At 45.5% G+C, this 24,248-nt stretch overlaps 1 protein-coding gene across 1 annotated transcript; it reads right to left on the reverse strand.

The window, feature by feature from the left end:
• Positions 1-1,629: 1,629 nt before the first annotated feature.
• LOC140495679 (CD40 ligand-like) lies at positions 1,630-22,599 on the reverse strand. Its single transcript, XM_072594663.1, has 5 exons — positions 22,369-22,599; positions 21,394-21,528; positions 20,068-20,131; positions 16,250-16,339; positions 1,630-3,812 (listed from the first exon to the last, which is right to left on the reverse strand). Exons 1-5 carry the CDS (start codon positions 22,597-22,599, stop codon positions 3,400-3,402), a joined length of 933 nt encoding a protein of 310 aa, XP_072450764.1. The 3' UTR covers positions 1,630-3,399.
• Between the last annotated feature and the right edge of the window lie 1,649 nt (positions 22,600-24,248).

Genomic DNA, 24,248 nt, shown 5'->3' on the forward strand with positions numbered 1-24,248 from the left:
AGTGGTCTGCTCAGATTAAAAGGAGATAGGGCCAAACATCAAAGGCCCCAACACCACCTCCTGTAGGAACCCACTTGTCACAGACTTCAAGTTGGAAAAACACCCCTCAATCATCACTCTCTGCCTCCTACCACTCCACCCAATTCTGGAGTCAAATTTCCAAGGATCCCACAGGCTCTTACCTTTGCTACCTGACTCCCATATGGGACCTTATCAAAAGCCTTGCTGAAATCCAGTAGACTACATCAATAGCATTACCCCCACCCACAGACCTGATCACCTCGTCGGAAAATTCAATCACCTCGATCAGACACAGCCTTCCCTTAATCAAACCATTCTGACTGTTCTTGATGAATCCCTGCCTTTCCAAATGCAGAATAATTCTGTCGTTTAGAATTGTCTCCAACTGTTTCCCCACCACAGAGGTTAGACTGATTGCTTTGTCGTTTCCTGGATTATCTCTTGCTCCCTCCTTGAATAACGGTATCACACTGACTGTCCTCCAGTCCTCTGGTACCTCTCCTGTGGCAAGACAGGAATTAAACATTACTGCAAGCACCCCTACTGTTTCCTCCCTTGTCTCACTCTACAGCCTGGGATACATTTCATCTTGCCCAGACACCTACATAAGCCCACCAGGTCACTCGGGACTCCTGTCTGTCTTTTGTTGCCAATCAGCATCTTAATAACTAGCAGCATTGGAATAAGTGAGCACTGGGGTTTATTGGAGCTCAGATATGGGGTCTTGTGTCAATGGAAACAATTTCCTCATCTATATTTCGGACTAGGGTCATATGTGGGAGCCTGTTAGTTAATGTTTTATTGAGAGTTAATGTTTCTTTGAGCAACAGAGAAAGTCCAAAAAATAGAGGAATTCAAAATGATGGAAGGTTTTGATTGAATAGAAAGGGGAGGAATTGTTCCCAGTGACAGGGTCTTTAAAGAGAAGAACAATGTCACAGGCACTTGGTAAAAAGAAGGGAGGTGAGGTAATAAAAACCATGACACACTGAGTGCTCTGAGCTGCCACACAAAAGGGCAAGTGGAAGCCACTTCAACTGGAACGTACAGAGAGGAATTGGAGATCTATCTTGGCTATGGAATGGAAAAAGGAGTGAGTCAGATCACTTGGATTAGTTTTACCAAAGCGTTGATGGGGACGTGTTGGGCTGAACAGCCTGGTTCTCTGTGATGTGTTTGTGATAATCGCCTACAGCAGTTTCCTGATTAGGAAGTGAACAATCGACTAACCACTCAGCAAATACAATACAAACTGCTGCAGAGATTCATAAATTCTGATCCATGAAAACAGGAAAAATCACTCCAACATTCGTCTCTAAGGAAAAAGAACTTTTTTATTTGCATCTAAGTTTAGATGAAAATATCTAAATTATAGAATTTATTTATTCTAAAAACTTCTTATATAAATATTCACAAAAAATAAGAAATACAGTAAAACAAACAGGAACTGTGGACAATTCAATCAAATAAATAGCTTAGTCTTAATATTATTAACATCAGGTAAAACCTACAATTTCTAAAGTGATTATTTTTTGGAGTGTATTAGCTTGAGATTTATGTTCTGTACAAAATGCCAGTTACACTCAAAAAAATACAACTAGCCTCACGGACACTGACAGAAATAGGTATTCACCTGCTTTTGTAATTATCAACTTGACAAGTGCAATTTCATTATCCTGTTCCAGAATATAAATTAAATACAAAAAAAAAGTCTTTTCACTGAAACGCACATGGAGATGGCGTGCCATTGATGATAGCATGAAGCTCACAGTGACACTTCCAGCTATTACCATGTGACACACTTCTTACAGGGACAGGGGGAAACGGGAATAATTAGTGCTTGTGCAAAAACAAAACCCTGCACGGTCTTCAACTAATTCCAAGTGCATTACCCGACCAATGCTTCTTCCTACGAGTGTGCTCCTTAATGGGAGCATGAGAACACCAACATAGAACTTGCAGAGTTTGATTTGTGATAGGTAGCTGAAAAAAAGACTCCTGAAACTACAGTCAGAACTTGTTATTATGGCACAATTTTGGTCAATTTTGTTGATGTAGAATAAAGTCAGTAGCAACCTAGGAGGAAAATTACTCTGCAATAACAACATTCTGTTTAGCAAGAACTGCTGAAGTGGTAACACATTATTTAGAAGAGTTAAAACTTCATTTCCTGAGTGTCTATGGTTCAGTTCCACTTTATCAAAGACACATCACTTCGAATACTAAACCACTTCACAGGGGACAATGGAATACAATCAGCTTGTTTCAAACTGTTTATCTGTGAAGTTACTGAGGCGTTTCATTGGCCCTTTCAAATCTGATGCTTTATGTGTGCGATAGGAATAAGATATCAAATGCATTTGTGAACAATTACAAATATGGTACAGTTTTTCGAGAATGATGATAGCCCCACACTTGAAATGAACATTTCAGCTACAAGAAGTCCCTCTCAGCTTTCCTTCAGTGGGATCTCACTAACAGTCATTTCTCTTTTTAACCTGTTCACTGTTTGTTTCATATAAAATCTGCTTAGACAAGGGCATGAGGGCACATTCAGATAAAGCTCACTTGTCACTAACGTTGCCTGAGTGCAGTGGGGCTGTGGTTTTCTGTTCACAAGCTCCACGCTGTTGCATTAAGACAGGATGCACTTGACAATTGTCTACAGTCAGAAGACAGACCTTACTAAAGACTGTGAGTTTAATCACAAACTAATAAGATAAACAAAGTACAGTCCCCACCCAGCATTCTGCTCATTCGCAACATTTAACATTGGCCCCCAGCCCACTACCCCAGGTATTTAAAGGTCAGTAATGGTTATTTCCAGCAGAATTCCCTGTCAATCTGAGACTGGCTGCAGCAGCGCATTCCAGTTGGCATTGCAACCCGAGATGTGCAAGGTCACATGGTCACCTTGTTACTGTAGGGCTTTACTAAGGCAGACTGCAGTTAGCATCAATCTGATAAAAACCAGGCCTCAACTAGCAATTGGGAATTGGTGCAAGGAACAGTCATCTCACTGTCAGTTTCTTGCACCGTGTTACTGAAGGGGATAATTCACTAGAGCAGAGTACGAGGTTGACCTTTTGTTATTCTCGATTTTACAGTTTTTAGGATGCAGTACTTTTCTTGGGCTCCAATGAGGAATATGAAGGGATGTTGGCACTTTGGGTTAGTGCCAGTAAAGGAATGATTAAGAAATGTTGAAACGTTGAAATGTTGTTGTTGCTGGAATGTATTTTGTTGCTAATTAGAGGAGGGAGAGATCTTGTTGATTCCCAGTGAGATACTCTGCAGTTCGAAACAATGAGCCAGTGGCAAAACACCTGAGTCTTTCTACCTGATGGCAGACTTTATGTCACATTTTAACAGAAAGACTTAAAGCTGAAAGATACCAAAATAAGTGGCATCATAACTGAGCAATTCGGGGTCAGTCACACTCACAAACAGTTTATCTCCTGATTTCAGTTGAAACACACCCCCTTGATTGACTGAGTTGAAACTAGCAGCTTGCTTTTTATCAACTGGTGTTTTCGATGCCTTCATGAGGAGCGTGACTTGGTTCTTTGTTCTTTGCAAATAGATGTATTGAAGAAACGGGGCGTTGGATGCGTTGACAGTCTTGTTACTGGACAGTCGAAAACTAACCTGACAGTAAACGTAATAAAATCCAGGCTCAGTGATAACAAGCTTCCCACTAGTATAGTTTATATTGTGTGTAAAGGCTGGGAAGCCTTTAGCCATCCATTGTCTTATTGGCTTGCCTTTGTCTTTGGGAAAGTTGGTGTCTACTAAAAGAACAGCAAATAAATTATTAGTGTAAAAGTCTTGTTTGAATGGTTGTACAACTTCAACATCAAAAACATGCAACAAAGCCTAATAAATGTAGGCTAGTGGTTGGATAACAATAATGAGAACTCAAACACTACACTCTAAAAGCCTGGCATTATTTTAGAATTGTTTAGATTCTAATCAGACTGTCTCTTTCCCAAGCTGTTCACTGTTGACTGAACCAGAAGTGAATGAAACCAGGCTTTCACCAGAACAGAATGAGTTAATTCTCCTTCAGTTCTTTAGCATATTGTCTAATCACATAAGAGACAGCACAATAGAGTTCAAAGTTCATCATTTGAATCCTTGTGAGTCTATCTCTTCTAAAATGGAATTGGTATGATGCTGATGTTCATCCTCGGGATATCACGGAATGTTTCTTTGCCAATGAATTATTTTTGAATTAGCATCACATTAGCAAATAACAGACAGCAAGATTCCACTGCAGGTATAATGATCAGTTAATCCATCTGGCAGCGTTTATTCCAGGAAACATGATTGTTAGGAGATTAGAAAAACTGACTTGATGCACAGACAGTGTTGGTTCTTTTTATGTTCATGTGAAGAGTGTCAGTGCTTCAAACAATGTGCAGCACCTTATCGCTGACTCACTCATCACTGTATCATCACTGCAAGACTGCAAAATCTGCCTGTATTGTAAGGGAGGCTGGAATGAATCACACACAGTCTGTACAAACTGACCCAAACAGGTTGATGTTCCATGTGAAGGTACTGCTCCCAAGTGTTAGTGACAGACTCTTGACGTCCTCAGAGAGATGAGAGCTGTCCTCATGAATGAACCTTGACAATGTCATTGGCCCATTAGGATTTGGGGGCTTCACTGTCAAACTTTTTAAATAAAATCAAACGACAGAAATGCAGGAATCCTGAATTAAAGACAAAGTACTGGAAAATCTCAGTGGAGGGAGTGGGCAGAGTTAACGTTTTCAATCTGAAATGAAGACTCATAGTTCGACAAGGTTCCCCATGGGAGACTGATTAGCAAGGTTCGATCTCACGGAATACAGGGAGAACTAGCTATTTGGATACAGAACTGGCTCAAAGGTAGAAGACAAAGGGTGGTGGAGGAGGGTTGTTTTTCAGACTGGAGGCCTGTGACCAGTGGAGTGCCACAAGGATCGGTGCTGGGTCCTCTACTTTTTGTCATTTACATAAATGATTTGGATGCGAGCATAAGAGGTACAGTTAGTAAGTTTGCAGATGACACCAAAATTGGAGGTGTAGTGGACAGCGAAGAGGGTTACCTCAGATTACAACAGGATCTGGACCAGATGGGCCAATGGGCTGAGAAGTGGCAGATGGAGTTTAATTCAGATAAATGCGAGGTGCTGGATTTTGGGAAAGCAAATCTTAGCAGGACTTATACACTTAATGGTAAGGTCCTAGGGAGTGTTGCTGAACAAAGAGACCTTGGAGTGCAGGTTCATAGCTCCTTGAAAGTGGAGTCACAGGTAGATAGGATAGTGAAGAAGGCATTTGGTATGCTTTCCTTTATTGGTCAGAGTATTGAGTACAGGAGTTGGGAGGTCATGTTGCAGCTGTACAGAACATTGGTTAGGCCACTGTTGGAATATTGCGTGCAATTCTGGTCTCCTTCCTATCGGAAAGATGTTATGAAACTTGAAAGGGTTCAGAAAAGATTTACAAGGACGTTGCCAGGGTTGGAGGATTTGAGCGATAGGGAGAGGCTGAACAGGCTGGGGCTGTTTCCCTGGAGCATCGGAGGCTGAGAGGTGACCTTATAGAGGTTTATAAAATCATGAGGGGCATGGATAGGATAAATAGACAAGGTCTTTTCCCTGGGGTTGGGGAGTCCAGAACTAGAGGGCATAGGTTTAGGGTGAGAGGGGAAAGATATAAAAGAGACCTAAGGGGCAACCTTTTCACTCAGAGGGTGGTACGTGTATGGAATGAGCTGCCAGAGGAAGTGGTGGAGGCTGGTACAATTACAACATTTAAGAGGCATTTGGATGGGTATATGTATAGGAAGGGTTTGGAGGGATATGGGCCAGATGCTGGCAGGTGGGACTAGATTGGGTTGGGATATCTGTTCAGCATGGATGGGTTGGACCGAAGGGTCTGTTTCTGTGCTGTACATCTCTATGACTTAGAACATAGAACATAGAAAAATACAGCGCAATACAGGCCCTTTGGCCCTCGATGTTGTGCCGATCAAAGCCCACCTAACCTACACTAGCCCACTATCCTCCATGTACCTATCCAATGCCCGTTTAAATGCCCATAAAGAGGGAGAGTCCACCACTGCTACTGGCAGGGCATTCCATGAACTCACGACTCGCTGAGTAAAGAATCTACCCCTAACGTCTGTCCTATACCTACCACCCCTTAATTTAAAGCTATGCCCCCTCGTAATAGCTGACTCCATACGTGGAAAAAGGTTCTCATGGTCAACCCTATCTAAACCCCTAATCATCTTGTACACCTCTATCAAGTCACCCCTAAACCTTCTTTTCTCCAATGAAGACAGCCCTAAGTGCCTCAGCCTTTCCTCATACGATCTTCCTACCATACCAGGCAACATCCTGGTAAACCTCCTCTGCACCCGTTCCAGTGCCTCCACATCCTTCCTATAGTATGGCGACCAAAACTGCACACAATACTCCAGGTGCGGCCGCACCAGAGTCTTATACAACTGCAACATGACCTCAGGACTCTGGAACTCAATTCCTCTACCAATAAAAGCCAGTACGCCATATGCCTTCTTCACCGCACTTGGGTGGCAACTTTCAGAGATCTGTGTACATTGACACCAAGATCCCTCTGCTCATCCACACTACCAAGTATCCGACCATTAGCCCAGTACCCCATCTTTTTGTTACTCATACCATAGTGAATCACCTCACACTTACCCACATTGAACTCCATTTGCCACCTTTCTGCCCAGCTCTGCAGCTTATCGATATCCCGCTGTAACCTGCTACATCCTTCTTCACTGTCAACAACTCCACCGACTTTCGTATCATCCGCAAACTTGCTCACCCAACCTTCTAGCCCCTCCTCCAGGTCATTTATAAAAATGACAAACAGCAATGGTCCCAAAACAGATCCTTGCGGAACACCGCTAGTAACTACACTCCAAGTTAAACCTTTACCATCAACTACTACCCTCTGTCTTCTTCCAGCCAGCCAATTCCTAATCCAAACCTCCAACTCACCCTCAATGCCATACCTCCGTATTTTTTGCAGTCGCCTACCATGGGGTATCTTATCAAACGCCTTACTAAAATCCATATACACCACATCTACCGCTTTACCCTCGTCCACCTCCTTAGTCACCTTCTCAAAGAATTTAATAAGGTTTGTGAGGCACGACCTGCCCTTCACAAAACCATGCTGACTATCCTTGATCACATTATTCCTATCCAGATGTTCATAAATCCTATCCCTTACAATTCTCTCTAAGACTTTGCCCACAACAGAAGTGAGACTCACTGGCCTATAGTTACTAGGGTTATCCCTACTCCCCTTCTTGAACAAGGGAACCACATTTGCTATCCTCCAAATTGGACTCCAAATGTTAACTATGTTGCTCTAGTCACTGATGCTGCCAGACCTGCTGAGTTTCTCCTGTACTCTCTCTGTTTTTTTATTGTTAAATCTAATGCAATCTTCACCTGCTGCTGGCTTTGCTGTGTGGACTCAGTGCTTTTCCTGTTCCTCTTATGTTGAGCTAATGTAAGAGAGATCCATATCTACCCTGGCTGGGTTGGTTCACTCAGCACCCAATCAACCCTGTGGCCTTGTTATCCCTCTGAAGGAGCAGGAGAAATCCACTGGTCCCATAACTCCTAGATTGATAACTTCAGGACACTGACTGTAAACTGACAATTCAGTCACACATTTCTCAGGAACAGCTGGTTTTGGAGACTTCTATCTGCCTTTTGTTTAGGGTTCAGCTTGTGTTGGGATCTGAGCATGTGTCCTGTGTTGTAGTGTGCCCTGAAAACCACTGACACTATCACTGGTAACTCAATCAGTTCTTTGGTTTTTAATGATCTGGATAATGGAGGAGGGGCTTTGATAGAGCCAGGTGGGCGAATGGGGAGTGGAGGGAGACATTGGACAAACAGATAAGGTGTAGCTACAGGAATGTAGTGGGACAGACATCAGTTTCTGACTTCCATTGAGATCTCATCAACTCGCAATGAGAGGGCCAGAAAGCCAATGGAACTGATCTCTCTGTCCAGCCTTCAAGCAGTACAGGTGGACACATTTTAATGGCTATGGGCTGGTGCTGGAGGATGGGATGAGAACAGTGAACTGCTTGTTTTAGACCGGTATGGATGTGATGGGCTGAAGGGCCTGGCTCTGTGCTGTCGACCTCTCTGACTCTATGCAGGGTAGTTGCACCGGGCGGAAACTCTGTGGTGAAGCTCAGTTTCGAGCTGTAAATAGGCACAGGCTTGAGAACCAAACTGTTGGTCACTTAGTGATTGATGTTCTGACTCAGAACCCTCAAGGGGCTGGGCTGTGAAGTGTAAAAGGTCACAGTCATACAGTAAACTGTGCTCAGGTTCTGGCCCCAGGTTAAAGCGCATTGTGTAATCACGGGAGAACAATCGCACACACCTTATCATCCAGACAGAAGTATAACACTGAGCACTGCCTGGTGAATAGCACAGTAACCTGTGTGTTTCCTTCAGTCCTGACAAGTTGTGTCCAATGACTTTGCACTTTTTAATAAATTAAGTTTTAACTGACCTATCCCATATGGACTGGGCTCTGCCTATGTTCTGGGAGTTGGTGAGCAGGGGTATTTACCATGCAGGGACGCTGGGGGTGGAGCTGGGAGGAATTTCACATCTTGGGGTAATTTCCTAACACCTCCCCCCTCTCCTCTTAGTCATGCTCTTTCAATATTTTCAATTGATGTGGGTGTCCCTGGCTAAGGCAATATTTATTACCCATCCCTAGTTGCCCCTTGAGAAGGTGGGGGTGAGCTGCCTTCTTGAACCGCTGCGGTCCATGTGCTATGGGTTGACCCACAATGCCCTGAGGGAGGGAATTCCAGGATTCTGACCCAGTGACAGTGAAGGGACGGCGATATATTTCCAAATCGGGATGGTGAGTGGTTTGGAGAGGAACTTACAGGGGGTGGTGTTCCCTTGTATCTACTGCCCTTGTCCTTCTAGATGGAAGTGGGCGTGGGTTTGGAAGGTGTTACTGAAGTCACTTTGGTGAATCTCTGCAGTGTATCTTGTAGGTGGTACACACTGCTGCTACTGAGTGTCGGTGGTGGAGGGAGTGGATGTTTGTGGATGTGGTGCCAATCAAGCGGCTGCTTTGTCCTGGATGGTGTGAAGCTTCCTGAGTGTTGTTGGAGCTGCACCCATCCAGGGCAAGTGGGGAGTATTCCATTACACCCCTGACTTGTTCCTTGTAGATGGTGGACAGGCTTTGGGGAGTTAGGAGGGGAGTTACCTGTTCCAGGATTCCTAGTCTCTGACCTGCCTTTGTAGCCACTACGTGGTTAGTCTGGTGAAGATGCTGTTGACCTGGTGTTGGTGGTGAGAGATTCACTGACGGCCATGCCTTTGAATGCTTTTGTGCCCAGATCAGAGAAGTGACTGGCCCCAGATTGCAGAAATGGGTATAAGTCAGAATTTGGGGTGTCACTTCTTGGGTCCGAGACTCCTCCTAGAATCTGACATCATTTATGACACAAGACAGCCAATCAGCCCATCAAGTCTGCAGCTTTAAGACCATAAGACCCTAAGACCATAAGACTTTGACAAAGGGTCAGTTAGACTCGAAACGTCAGCTCTTTTCTCTCCTTACAGATGCTGCCAGACCTGCTGAGATTTTCCAGCATTTTCTCTTTTGAAGTCTGCATTACCTCCTCATGAAGAAATCCAGGCAGCACCACACCTCTGCTCACTCCCCACTGACCTACTTCATTCACATCCTCATCTGATTTCCTTCCCACATTAATGATCGTCTCTGTTACTAACCCCATGCAGCTGTTACCACTCACTGTGTAAGAAGAACACTCTCCCTCACAATTCTCCTGTTGCCCTGCATCTAAATCAATTCCCTTCCTCGTTGGAGTGGTGTGTCCAGATCACACTGTTGGTGGGGGGGGGCGGGGGGGGGGGGTGCTAAGTTACTGATACCTTGTACTTTGTAGCCTGGAACTGTAGACTGTGAGCTCGAGCTAACAATCTTCTCTCCCTCATGGGGCTGGCCAGGAGTCTCTCACACAGCTTGTTGTTGGTGTTTGCTTGTCAGTAATCAAAGCATTTAGCTGTGTTCAGATCACACTTTCCTTGGCCGTCAAATCCTGGGGCAGCACTCTAAACTAGAGCTTTTCACTACAGGGCAGAGACAAGATCCATTACAGGACCCATTACAGGACAGAGACAGGACCCATTACAGGACAGAGACAGGACCCATTACAGGACCCATTACAGGGCCCATTACAGGGCCCATTACAGGACCCATTACAGGACAGAGACGGGACCCATTACAGGACCCATTACAGGGCCCATTATAGGACCCATTACAGGGCCCATTACAGGGCCCATTACATGACCCATTACAGGACAGAGACAGGACCCATTACAGGACCCGATACAGGACAGAGACAGGGCCCATTACAGGACCCATTACAGGGCAGAGACAAGACCCATTACAGGACCCATTACAGGACAGAGACAGGACCCATTACAGGACCCATTACAGGACCCATTACAGGACAGAGACAGGGCCCATTACAGGACCCATTACAGGGCAGAGACAAGACCCATTACATGACCCATTACAGGACAGAGACAGGACCCATTACAGGACCCGATACAGGACAGAGACAGGGCCCATTACAGGACCCATTACAGGGCAGAGACAAGACCCATTACAGGACCCATTACAGGACAGAGACAGGACCCATTACAGGACCCATTACAGGACCCATTACAGGACCCATTACAGGACCCATTACAGGGCAGAGACAAGACCCATTACAGGACAGAGACTGGACCCAATACAGGACCCATTACAGGACAGAGACTGGACCCAATACAGGACCCATTACAGGACCCATTACAGGACAGAGACAGGACCCAATACAGGACCCATTACAGGACAGAGACAGGACCCATTACAGGACAGAGACAGGACCCATTACAGGACAGAGACAGGGCTCATTACAGGACTTATATTAGGACAGAGACAGGACCCAGTACAGGACCCATTACAGGACCCATTACAGGACAGAGACAGTACCCATTACAGGACCCATTACAGGGCCCATTACAGGACAGAGACGGGACCCATTACAGGACCCATTACAGGGCCCATTACAGGGCCCATTACAGGACCCATTACAGGACAGAGACAGGATCCATTACAGGATCCATTACAGGTCAGAGACAGGACCCATTACAGGACCCATTACAGGACAGAGGCAGGACCCATTGCACTGGAAAACTCTCCCCGTTGTCTTTCCTCCATCAGTCACGGGAAGAGATTTTCTTTGTCTTCCTTCTACAAGCCTGTCGTCCCCTCCTTCCCCGTCAAATCTCCCTCAATCTCCTTAGCTCCAAATACAACAGCTCCAGTTTATCCACCCCAATCCTCCCTCACCCCATCAACCCTCGTCACTACATCTCTCCTGCAGAGAACTGTTCTGGTTAACTTCTCAAGGCCATTCCTATCGTCACTGACTAGAACTGACTGTCATACCCCAGTTGTGACCTAACCAGAGGTTTATACGATTCAACATTACTTCTCAGCTTTATCAACACCTTTATTTCTGAAACTGAAGATCCTACATATTTTATCAAAACCACTCTCAATAATTCCTTCTTTCACCCAGGTCCCTTTGTTCCTTCACACTGTTTAAAATGACGTTATTAAGTCTATATTGCCTTTCCCTATTTCTCTTATCAAACTGCATTTTCTCACATTTCTCTGTAATAAACTCAACCTGCCAGTTTTCTGACCACCCTGGTGACTTATTGTGGACTTTTCAAATCAGTGTCACTATTCAGCACTCCTCCTGGTTTGGCGTTATGAGAAGGTTTTGGAGTTTTACCCAATCTTCCCAGATCATTTCAGTTTTGCAAATAAAGTTATGACCATAGCACTGAGCCTTAGGAAACATGGTCTAGTCCTGTCTCCAGTGAGTACAGTTGATCCCCGATGTTAAAGATCCCCACATCACCGAATGGTCAGGAGGGAGTGACGCACACCAACTGTAGCACCACCTCACTCCCACCAACAACTGGGGAAGGAAGAGTCAGGGGACCTGCTTCAAGTACAACTGCAATAATCATACACTGACATGGCATTCCCAACAACCTTTCTCATTGATGTTGCAGGAGGGAGAGTGAGGACTGGGGGGGATGCTGCCGGGAGGGTACATTAATCCTTTAAAAGCTTACCTTGTGATCAGATGGAGCGCACACGGGACTCCTGAGTAAGTGAGGTCATATCTTTGGACAGTTGGTTTACCTGAAACACTACTTCGGTCATGTCTCCCACCCATCCTTCTCCTCTAACCAATAAAAAGAGGTTGTGTGTGCTGATTCGGTAAGGTCATTCTTTTTTTTTCAATAGTCTCTTTGGGAATTCCGAACAGTGGGAATGGATATTAGGGCAGTTACATGTAGGATGTGGGAGGTAAGGGTCCCCACTAGTGTCCCACTGATTTCATCTGTGGGAAGTGCACCCAACTCCAGCTCCTTGGAAATTGCATTAGGGAACTGGAGCTGAAGCTGGATAAACTATGGATCATTCAGGAGGCAGAGGGGGTTATTGAGAGGTAGTTACACCTCAGGTACAAGCAAAAGGCAGATGGGTTACAGTTAGGGGATGGAAAGGGAACAGGCAGACAGTGCAGGGATCGCCTTTGGCCATTCCCCTCAATAATACGTTTTGGATACTGTTGGGAGGCGGGGGGGGTCGGCCTACTGGGAAAGCCTCAGTGGCCTGGCTCTTTGGCTCAGAAGGGAAGGGGGGAGAATAGGAGAGTGATAGTGAGAGGAGATTCAATGGCTAGAGGAACTGACAGGGGATTCGGTGGTCACGAACAAGACTCCCGGTTGATATGTTGCCTCCCAGGGTCCAGGATGTCTCTGATCGAGTCTGAAGGGGGAGGGTGAGCAGCCAGAAGTCGTGTTGCACATTGGCATCAATGACAGAGCCAGAAAAAAGGATGAGGATCAAAAACGTGGTTTCAGGGAGTTAGGTTGGAAGCTAAAAAGCAGAGCCCACAGAATATTAATCTCAGGGTTACTACCAGTGCCACGTACTAGTGAGGCAAGGAACAGGGAGCCAGTGCAGCTAAACACATGGCTACAGGGCTAGTGCAGGAGGGAAAGCTTCAGATACGTAGATCATTGAGATACCTTCTGGGGAAGGTGGGACTCCTACACGAAGGACCAGTTGCATTTAAACTGGAGAGGCACCAATGTCCTGGGAGGGAGATTTTCTAGAGCATTTTGGAGGGTTTAAACTAGTCTGGCAGGCAGCTGGGAACCAGAGCTACAAATCAGAGGAGAGGGTAGTTGTTTAACAGTCAGAAATAGAATGCAGAGCGTCTGTCAGGAGGACACACAGGGCAAAGGGATGGGTTAAAGTGTGTCTGCTTTAATGCAGGGAGTGTCAGGAACTTCGAGCATGGATCAGTACTTGGAACTACGATGTTGCTGGGTTTAGATCTTTTAAAAAGAACAGGGAGGGGGGTAAAAGAGGAGGGGGGAGTAGCATTATTAATTAGAGAGTGCATCACAGCTGCAGAACAGGAGGTTGTTGAGAAGGATTTGTCGACTGAGTCAGTTTGGGTGGGAGTCAGTAACAGGAAAGGAGCAGCCTCTTTATTGGGTGTTTTTCTATTGACCCTCCAACAAACACAGAGAGATGGAAGAATAGATTGGACAGCAGATCTTGAAAAGGTGCAGATGGAACAGAGTTGTTATTATGGGTGACATCAACTTCCCCAATATTGATTGGAACCTCCTTACTCCCGATGGAGCCGATTTTGTCAGGTGCGTCCAGGAAGGATTCCTGACTCAGTATGTAGATACGCCGACTAGGAGGGAGGCCATATTGAATTTGGTGCTAGGCAATGAACCAGGCCAGGTGTCAGATCTCTCAGTGGGAGAGCATTTCCAAGGCAGTGACCATAACTGTCTCATCTTTACCAGAGCCACGGAGGGGGATAGGAACAGACAGTATGGGAAAAGTATTTAATTGGGGAGGGAAAACTATACTGTTATTTGACAGGAGATGTGGATATATTGGGAATAATTGTTCTACGGGAAAGGCACAGCAGAAATGTGGAGGCTGTTTAAGGAGCACTTGTTCAGAGGGTTGGATAACTTTGTCCCACTGAGACAGGCAAGGAATGGTAAGGTGAAGGAGCCTTGGAGGACAGGAGCAGAAGAGCTTCTTGTCAAAAGGAAGGAGGAAGCTTACATAAGGTTGTGGAAGGATCTGGTACAGCTTTAGAGGATTACAGGGTAGCGAGGCAAGACCTCAAAAATGGCCTGAGGAGAGCTAGGAAGGAGCACATAAAAGCCTTAGCACAAAGGATCAGGAAAACCCAAAGATGTTCTGCATGTATGAGAGGAATAAGAGAACAATCAGAGGGTAGGGCTGATCAGGGGAAGTGGAGGGAACTTGTTGATAGAATACTGTGGACCAGGTTAATAGGCTTGAACAAGTTGATATTAAGAAAGTAGATATGCTGGAAATTCTGGGAAGCATCAAGATAGATAAGTCCCCAGGGCCAGACCAGATATATCCAAGGTTACTACGGGAAGCGAGGAATGGGATTGCTGCATCTCTGGTGATGATCTTTGCAACCTCTCTCTCCATGGGACTAGTACCGGCTGATTGGAGGGAAGTGAATGTTGTTCCTCTGTTCAAGAAAGGGAATAGGGAAATCACTGGGAATTACTGACCAGTCAGTCTTATATTTGTGGTGAGCAAGGTACCGGGAAGGATTCTGAGAGGTAGGATTTATGACTATTTGGAAAAACATAGTTTGATTAAAGATAGTCAGCATAGCTTTGTGAGGGCAGGTCATGGCTCACAAGCCTAATTGAGTTCTTTGAGGATGTGAGGAGACAAGTTGATGAAAGTCGAGCAGTAGATTTGGTGTATATGGATTTCAGTAAGGCATTTGATTAGATTCTCCATGGTAGGATCATTTCGAAAGTTAGGAGGTGTGGGATTTCGGGAAATTTGGCTGTCTGGATACAGAATTGGCTGGCCGAAAGAAGACAGCAAGTGATAGTGGAAGAAAAGCATTCCACCTGGAGATCGGTGACCATTGATGTCCTGCAGGGATCTGTCCTTGGCCCTCTGCTGTTTGTAGTTTTTATAAATGACTTGGATGAAGAAGTGGAAGGGTGGGTTAATAATTTTGCCGATGACACAAAGGTCGGTGGTGTTATAGATAGTGTTGAGGGCTGTTTCAGGCTACAACAAGACAGTGACAGGATGCAGAGCTGGGCTGAGAAGTGGCAGATGGAATTCAACTTGGATAAATGCAAAGTGATGCATTTTGGAAAGTCGAGTTTGAATGCTGAATACAGGGTTCAAGACAGGATTCTTGGCAGTGTGGAAGAACAGAGAGATCTTAGGGTCCATGTACATAGATCCCTCAAAGTTGCCACACAAGTTGAAAGCGTTAAGGCAGCATATGGGGTTTTGGCTTTCATTAACAGGGGGACCGAGTTTAAGAGTCACGAGGTTTTGTTGCAACTCTATAAAATGCTGGTAAGACAACGCTTGCAATATTGTGTCCAGTTCTGGTCGACTCATTCTAGGAAGGATGTAGATCCTTGAGAGAGGGTGCAGAGGAGATTTACCAGGACGCTGCCTGGATTGGAGGGCATGTCTTATGAAGAGAGGTTGAGCGAGCTCAGGCTTTTCACACTGGAGAGAAGAAGAAGGAAGAGAGGTGACTTGATAGAGGTGTACAAGGTAATGAGAGGCATAGATAGAGTGGATAGACAGAGACCTTTCCCCAGGGCAGAATGGTGGTCACAAAAGGTCATAATTTTAAGGTGATTGGAGGAAGGTACAGGGGAGATATCAGAGGTAGGTTCTTTACGCAGAGTGTGGTGGGTGGGTGGAATGCACTGCCAGCAGTGATCAGAGACATCAGGGAGATTTAAGTGACAGCTGGACAAGCACAGAGACGGCAGTAAATTGAGGAGTGTGTAGGTTAGGTTGATCTCAGATTAAGATAATTGCTCAGCACAACATCGTGGGCCGAAGGGCCTGTACTGTTCTGTATTCTATGTTTATCCACATCTAGCTCAGTATTTCTCATGCAAATGTGACGTTTTTTACAGTGAGGTTACAGCTGGAAGAGGAAGATTTGAGTGAAGCTGTGCTCTGGTACCTGCTCTGTGGTGGGACGGAGCGGTGGCGATGAGATGAGCAGCTGTCTGTCCAGGTCTGATGCTGCTGATAGTTGGACCAGGACGGCTCCCTGAAAATCAAGATTAAACCGAATCAGACACAAGAAACACAGTCATCCGTTCAACATCAACATCCACAACCACCACACCCGCCACACCCCACTCCCCATCCCCATACAACAGCCTCCACCCCCCCATACCCCACCACCCACCCCACTACCCAGCACCCACCTCCTCCCCTCCACTACACTGTTTTGGAACACTGTCCCTCCACCTTCCCTCTCCACCCTGTCACCTTGTATCACACACACACATACACACGCACACTTCACAAGTATCACAAGGCAAATAACAAGAGAACTATTGGCTGGCGTTTTTGGATTACTGGTTGCATAGCATGAGATGGTAACCATAATTAGACTGTGTCACTTGAATAACTCATTGTTATCCTTGGGCATCATAAAGAAAAAGAAACCTGTTTTGATCGCTGTGGGGTATGACTTGACAAAGACTTATCTCACAGTCTCTGTCAGTACCATCCAAACCCATGACCACTTCCATCTAGAAGGACAGGGACAGCAGATACACTGGAACACCACCCCCTGCAAGTTCCCTTCCAACTCACTCTCCATTCTGACTTGGAAATATATCGCCGTTCCTTCACTGTTGCTGGGTCAAAATTCTGGAATTCTCTCCCTAAGGGACATTGTGGGTCAACCCACAGCACATGGACTGCAGCGGTTTAAGAAGGCAGCTCACCCCCACCTTCTCAAGGGGCAACTAGGGATGGGTAATAAATACTGGCTCAGCCTGTGATGGTCATGTCCCATGAGTGAATTTTTTAAAACATAAAGTACTTTTTAAAGTGTAGATATTGTCATCATGCAGGAAGCACAGCAAGCTCCCACCAACACTGTGGTAGTGACCAGATAAAGTGCATTAACAATGTTCATTACTGATTACTATAGAGCAGGACACCTGGCTTGCTTGTCTGAAGGAGCTTCTAGCTGAGAGGGAGGAGGTGTACATAACCCCTCACTGCAGTGTCAATCACCATCTTCTGTTTAAATCAGAGAGTGGGACTTGAACCCTTACTTTCACTGACCTGAGTGGGTGCTCACAAACTGAACCAAATCTGCAGTCATCAATGTGGATAAGATGTCACTTCCAGTGCTCACCATTAAAGCAAAATTCTGCTGCACTGAAATGTTGCCACAAGTTAAACTGCCCACAGTATTCAGGGGAGGTGCATTAGTCAGGGGTAAATGTGGGACAATGGGTTTGGGGAATGGGTCTGGGTGGGTTACCCTTCAGAGGGCTGAACAAAATCAATGAAAGGGGAAGTTGGAAGGAGGTTGGAAGCGACATCGTGTGCACAAACAACAAGTCAATGTTCTGCAAAGTAAGAGATCAGATCTCAGCATCTACCAACATTACAATGGGTTTCTGCCCTACATGTGATATGTTGCCAGGATATTGCCAGCTCTTTATGTGATATATTGCCAATTCAGGAAAGTACCTCATACTGAGGGCTGGGGAATGACTGGTGAGTCAACAATTATCTTCCTTCACGTGACTCTGTGGCATTTGGGAAGGTGATACTGTGGACAGGGCTCAGGCAACTAAAGGACGCAGAGCTACAACAAACATTTTGGGGAGTGAAAGTGTCCAGGCATAGGCATAAGAAATAAAAAAATCAGACCAATGTCTCATTCAATTTACCAATGGAACAGAATTGTGTATAACAGAAAAAGGCTCTTTAAAAATACAATTAACTCCAACTCCCTTACCTCCCCTGTTAGCCCGAGAAAGAATTCCTTTTCTTCACCATTTATCTAATTTACCTTTGGATGTTACTGTTGCAGTACAGAGAGCCAGGGAAGAGGCACTAAATACTGCCTTAGCAAGGCTGCCCTTCTCTCGTGAACACATCAACATCAAATACACCATCAATGTGGACTCCATCAGTGAAGAGAAGGCATTTATCTTTGGGCTGAATCTGAAGGCCCTCCCCTCCCCCCATCCTGACTATTTGGCACAGATCACACATTAACCATATGGCTGTCTGACAGTGGGTTTCTGGTTTCTGAACCTGTGTCTTCAGTTTGAAGTTCTCAGTAGGTGAAGTGGCAATAGTTTGCAATGTGCAATGACTTGGCTCTCTAACTGTAACTAATTTATCCACAAGATCAAAGAAAGTTTCTAAACCCCACCTGAAGCAGCCATTCTCTGCCTTACATTTCACTGGTGATTGATTTAGGAAACAATTCTCTCCTGCAATCAGTTCGTCAGGCTTTTGAAAGCAGCACTGATGCTTCTAAAAGGACAGTTGTGACTTGGCTTTTCTCATCAAGTAGTCCAACTCCTCCCATTGGCTGATGGGGATTTTAAATTCAGTTAAAGTAAGGCAATTAAAAAACAGAGCTGCCATATCACACAAACCCTTCATCAATGTGTTGGAATGAGCTAAAGGATATTTGCTGCACTTAGCACACTCTAATTTGTATGTGACTTCACACCGATGCCCACTGTCTGAATAAGGTGGTCAGTTCGATTAAATCCAGAGCCACCAGGGAAGATGGGTGCCTCCATCTGCCACAAATCTCCCCCTGCACCATTCCACACAGTCAGCCAGACACTGACTTACTCTGAGACACCACACACATTCACACACACACACACAGACACACACACACAGACAGACACGCACACACATTCACACACACACACACATTCACACACACACACAGACACACACACACATACATTCACACACACACAGACACACACACGTTCGCACACACACATTCACACATACACACACACACACATTCACACATACACACACATACATATTCACACCCACACACCCACACATTCACACACACCCACACACTCACACACACACAGACGTACACACAGACACACACACACTCACACCACATCAGCACACTCACGCACACACACATCCGCATACTCACACACATACACACACACGTCCGCACACTCACACGCGTACACACATCCGCACACTCTCACATACACACACACACACACACATACACATCTGCACACACACACCAACATCACCAATAGATCACACTCTGACACCCATTCCAGGCTGAGTCCCTGGCTGCAGGCTTGCACTGTGGTGGAATCCCACACATACCCACACACCCACATACACTCACACATTCACACACATGCACACACTCACATACACACACCACACATACACACATACCCCCACACACATGCACAAACTCACACACACACATACACACACACATGCACACACACACACTCACACACACACATACACACACACATATCCACACACACACACATGCACACACACCCACACATTCACACACACACATACACACACACATGCACACATACACATACACACACACACCCACACGCACACACCCACACGCACACACACACATCCACACACACACACACTCTCACACTCACACATCTGCACACCCATGCACACACAGGTCTATTTTGATAATAACATTTGGAGCTAACTGTAGCTTTGATCAGTTTACAGTTGCCTATGTGATTGCTTTGACAAAGCCCCTATATCAGTAGGCCAGGCCAGAGACAGGCTCCTTAGTGCCAATTCCATCCCAACGTCCTTTGACTACTGGACATTTCCAGAAATGAAACCTGAGACCCATCTTATTGCTGGAGAATTTGTCGGTTTGACCTTGTCTATGTTCTGTAATCTCCTTTGTGAAGCTTATATTGATTTATCAGGAATAAGAGAGTGGGTTGAGCTGGGAGTTACCTATCTGCTTTTCTGGTCTTGGAACTTCATGTTGCTGCTGTCCTTCAGTGTTGTTCACAAGGTACTGGAAGAGGAAAGAAACATTGTGATTAGGAGGGAGAGCAGAGACATGGACAGAGAATGCTGCAGGAGATCAGCAAGTCCTGCAGCATCTCCCAGACCCACCAACACTGCCAGAGCCACTCCAGCTCTCTCTCTGCTTCCTTCAGATTTCCAGCATCTGCAGGATTTAGCTGTCATTTGAGAAACCACAGAGATAGGGATGAGGTCTCTCTGCACTCTCAATCTGTGTGATTCTTCTTTGTTGCTGAGGAATAACTACAGCAACTTTAGAGTCAAGATCCCTTTAGAATCCTCGCTTTGATAATGCAAGCAGTGTTTTTAAAATTCTGTGTTATCCTAATGTTCTCTGTGTGACCAACATCCACAAACATTAATGACACTGCTTGTTATTGAATCAAACACATCCCAGTCTACATGAGGAAGCCCTGCATTTGTATGGTGCCTTGCTGTGCCTCAGACCCATCCTAAGCTTACAGTTGGATAGAAGCACAATGTGTATGCACGGCGGTTAAGCTGTGCTCCACAGAGATGGAACTTACACCGGCCCTTTGGAGATTTTGGTGAAGTTAGTTGAAGGAGCAATGATCTTCCACCCCTACTCTCCTAACCCCCATGTCCGAAGGGGTTTGATCCCCATCTCAGATCGTCACCTCCCTGTGACAGTGTAGCACTCCCTCAGCAGCTCCAATACCAGACAATTCACAAAAAGCTCTCATTCAACCATTCCTTCCTAGGAACAAGGTTTCATAAAATGTGTCCAACTTTATAACAAAGTAAGAGCCTATCATTTAATGTCTCCTGCAGCTCATCCCCCTTCCCATTCCCCCCAGACCTTGCAGCCCCCAGTTCCCTGGCTTCCCAGTCTAACAGGCCACTCTTTTACCCTTCCAAACCGGCTCCTGTACAACCCACCATTCCAACCAAATTGACATGTTGACCCTACTGTCCTTATTAACACATTGACTGGTTCGAATTCTGTTAGGTGTTAATTCTGCATCTCCAGAACTGGCAGAACAACTCAACTTCCTGATGAGCTGAGAGGAATTAAACCCCTGAACTCTACCCAATGTTTAAATGCTGATCCTGATCTCACCGGCAACCATCAAAAGCACAAACAAACAGGCCTGTTTTTGTGCAGTTGACCTAGTTTGAATCACTGAGTTTAGACACATCTAAAGATTGATATCATGACCACACTTATGGAGCCATTATTGTCAATCACTAGAAAGTTGCTGGATGTTGAGTAAGATGTGGTCTCTTTACCTTCAGCAAGTGCTGCAACTGGTATTTTTCTGCATCACAGAAATGTTTGTTCTTTTCAAACTGATCCTTACTTTCGCACTTTTTTAGAATCTGCAGGAATACAGAATCTGATTCCATGTTCATTATGTCCTGGACCTTTTGAAAAAAAACACAAAACAACATATAAATCAGTCCAACCATGCAGGAAGTGCTTAAAACAGAGAGAGAGAGAGAGAGAGAGAGAGAGAGAGCCCCTCAGTGTAACCCATGGTCTCCAGTCCCTTGCTTTCCTGAGAGTCCCATCTAAGCTGCAGCTACACTCAGGTACAAGGTTCGAGTTGAGCTGGAAAACTCAGGCAGGCAGCTTCTGTGGAGAGAAAAATCAGAGTTAAAGTTTCGGTCCAGTGACCCCAAAGGGCCGGACCTGCTGAGCTTTTCCAGCAACTTCTTTTGTTGTTTCTGATTTCCAGCATCCTGTGGCCATGAGTGTGCCGTGGGTCCGACAAACCAGCACATCTCTGCCTTATTAATCCTGTCCTCCACAACCACCTGGTGAGGGAGCAGTGCTCCAAAAGCTAGTGCTTCCAATTAAACCTGTTGGACTATAACCTGGTGTTGTGTGATTTTGAACTTTGTCCACCCCAGTCCAACATCGGCACCTCCACAAACCAGCAGCAACCAGTGAAACAAACACACACCCTCTAGTTTTCCTGCTGTTTGAAAGTTTGAAATGATCACTGTCCTCTTTCTGAGTCTTATTATCCTGGATAGAAACTTTGGCATTTTCCTGGATTTTTTAAGCTAAATTCCCAAAACAGTTTTAAATAGATCACCACTTGGGGGTTTCTAAATTCTGAATTTAGCAAATCTTACAATTTCCACCTGCAGACCATTCCCAAACCAAGGAAAGAAGATTAAAGACAAACATTTGGGTTGATCTGAGAGGTCACTGGGGGAGGAACAGTTTGGAAGCAGCTCAGGCTGGTTTTCTCTCACCTTCTGCAGTTTGATGGAGAAGTAGACGTACAGTAAAGCACTGGAGAGCATATGAGCGAGCAGGAACGTGGCGAGCAGGTAAATGAAGGCTCGCCCTACAAAGGGAGTTTGCTGTGGACCCTCTCGGTGCTCCTCTGGGGACTTGCTCGATGCTGTGTTCATGTTGTTAACCACCGCAGACACAGTGAAGACAGTGCCCTCTCTCAGACTGCAGGCTCCTCTGCACTGCATTCAATCTCTTGTCATCTCACACCCTTTCAGGAACGTCACCAAGTTATACAGCTCACCGCACTGTTCTCCAACCCCACACTTCCTGCCTGGAAAATATGTTTCGGCGTGGTCAGGTTTTACAGAGTAGCTGGTGACAGCAAAACCCTCTGCTCTTCCTTCAAAGCTCACCTTCAGTTTCCCCTCTCACTCGATCATGTGAAACGAGATCTCTTGCCTTAGTTGCCACTTTAATCCAGAAAGTCAGTTCTGTTGTTTGAAACCAATACTCAAAGTTAATCTCTTCATCAACTGGTATTTCCTGTAGCAATTATTTCCTTTGTCTATTTCTAACTTTCCTTTTCTTGCAATCTCTGTGTAAAGTTATCCTTTTCCCATTTACAGGATGACCTGTTTCCATGCAAGAATTAAACTTTTCAATGTTTGTGATGTCAAACCAGCTGAACAGTTATAGTCAGGAGTCCAAATTCTAAAGCAGTGTCTGCATCACCCTCCAGCCCAACACCTCTTCATTCGATTTTCATGTTTGCTTCATAGATCTTTTCGGAACCGAGAACATGCAACTGGAACACCCACATGATCACCTACTAAAGTCATCTTTGCTGACTCTCACTGTAGTGTAGAGTGTGTTGCGTTCACATCCCCTGAGTTTAATGGTGTCAATGTTCCCAATCTCATTGTGCACCTTCTCCCAATCCAAACCCACCCTGACAAACAGATTCAATACCCAATACATTCCACTGTCATCAGGGCTGGCTTCACCCACACGCCTCTCCAGATAGCCCTGCAAGAGCAGGCTGCTGTGTTTCATGTATCTCCATGAGGGAGATGCTCACTGTGCACCAGAACAAACCTCTGACTCTGTCTCCTCTGTGACATTCCACTCCACTCTGAGGGGGTGGGGGGGGGGAAGCTACGGGAAAGATGTCATGGCATCAGAGAGGATTCAGAAACACAGACTGCAGCAGTGATCCCAGACTGTAGGCATGGCAAGGACAGGACTGATCAATGTCCTGAGGGCCCTGTACAGAGCTGGGAGGGAGAAAGGGTTCCTTTGAGTGGAAACATTGACAGCCAGAGCATAGAGCTTTCAGGGAATTGGCAAAGGAAAAGAACAAGGAGATTGGAGAGAAAGGACTTCCCAGGGATTGGATGGGATCTGGAATTCCGATTTAGAATTGGGTTAGGAGCTGGAACATACTGCCAGAGAGTAGGGTCGGATCATCATCTGATGCAGTCTGTGATGGTAAGGCAGGGGAATGACACTCAGTCAATCTTTCCCCCAAAGGCCAGCACTGACTAATAGGCTGGAACACAGGCTCATTTGTCCAGTGAATCGGTTATTTACTGGGAAACAGTCTGAGAGTTGGAGAATAATATCATTGAAATCATAGCTGATCCTTTTAGAGCAATCTATCTCATTCCCATAATCCAGTAAACTATTCCCACTCGGGTGTTTATCCAACTCCCTTTGGAAAGCTCCGAGTGAGTTTGCTCTGACTGGTCTTTCCTGCAGTGGGATCCAGACTGGAACTGAGTAAAAACCAGATGTCCTGGGTTCAAGGCCTACACCAGGATTTGTAAACAGGATACACTGGTAATGTCCTCAGAGACATGGATTCTCAGCCTGAAGATCCCCACAGGGTGTCAGG

This window comes from Chiloscyllium punctatum, chromosome 25 (assembly GCF_047496795.1).
Source record: "Chiloscyllium punctatum isolate Juve2018m chromosome 25, sChiPun1.3, whole genome shotgun sequence".
Lineage (NCBI taxonomy): Eukaryota > Metazoa > Chordata > Chondrichthyes > Orectolobiformes > Hemiscylliidae > Chiloscyllium > Chiloscyllium punctatum.

Bases quoted from the DNA above. Each gene is read 5' to 3' on its own strand.
- LOC140495679 (XM_072594663.1), bottom strand. From the start codon at position 22,599: ATGCAGTGCAGAGGAGCCTGCAGTCTGAGAGAGGGCACTGTCTTCACT. The intron at 21,529-22,368 runs GTGAGAGAAAAC...TTTTTTCAAAAG, and splicing joins TCTCCATCAAACTGCAGAAG to GTCCAGGACATAATGAACAT. The intron at 3,813-16,249 runs GTACCAGAGCAC...CTGTTCTTTTAG, and splicing joins TCCGTCCCACCACAGAGCAG to TAGACACCAACTTTCCCAAA.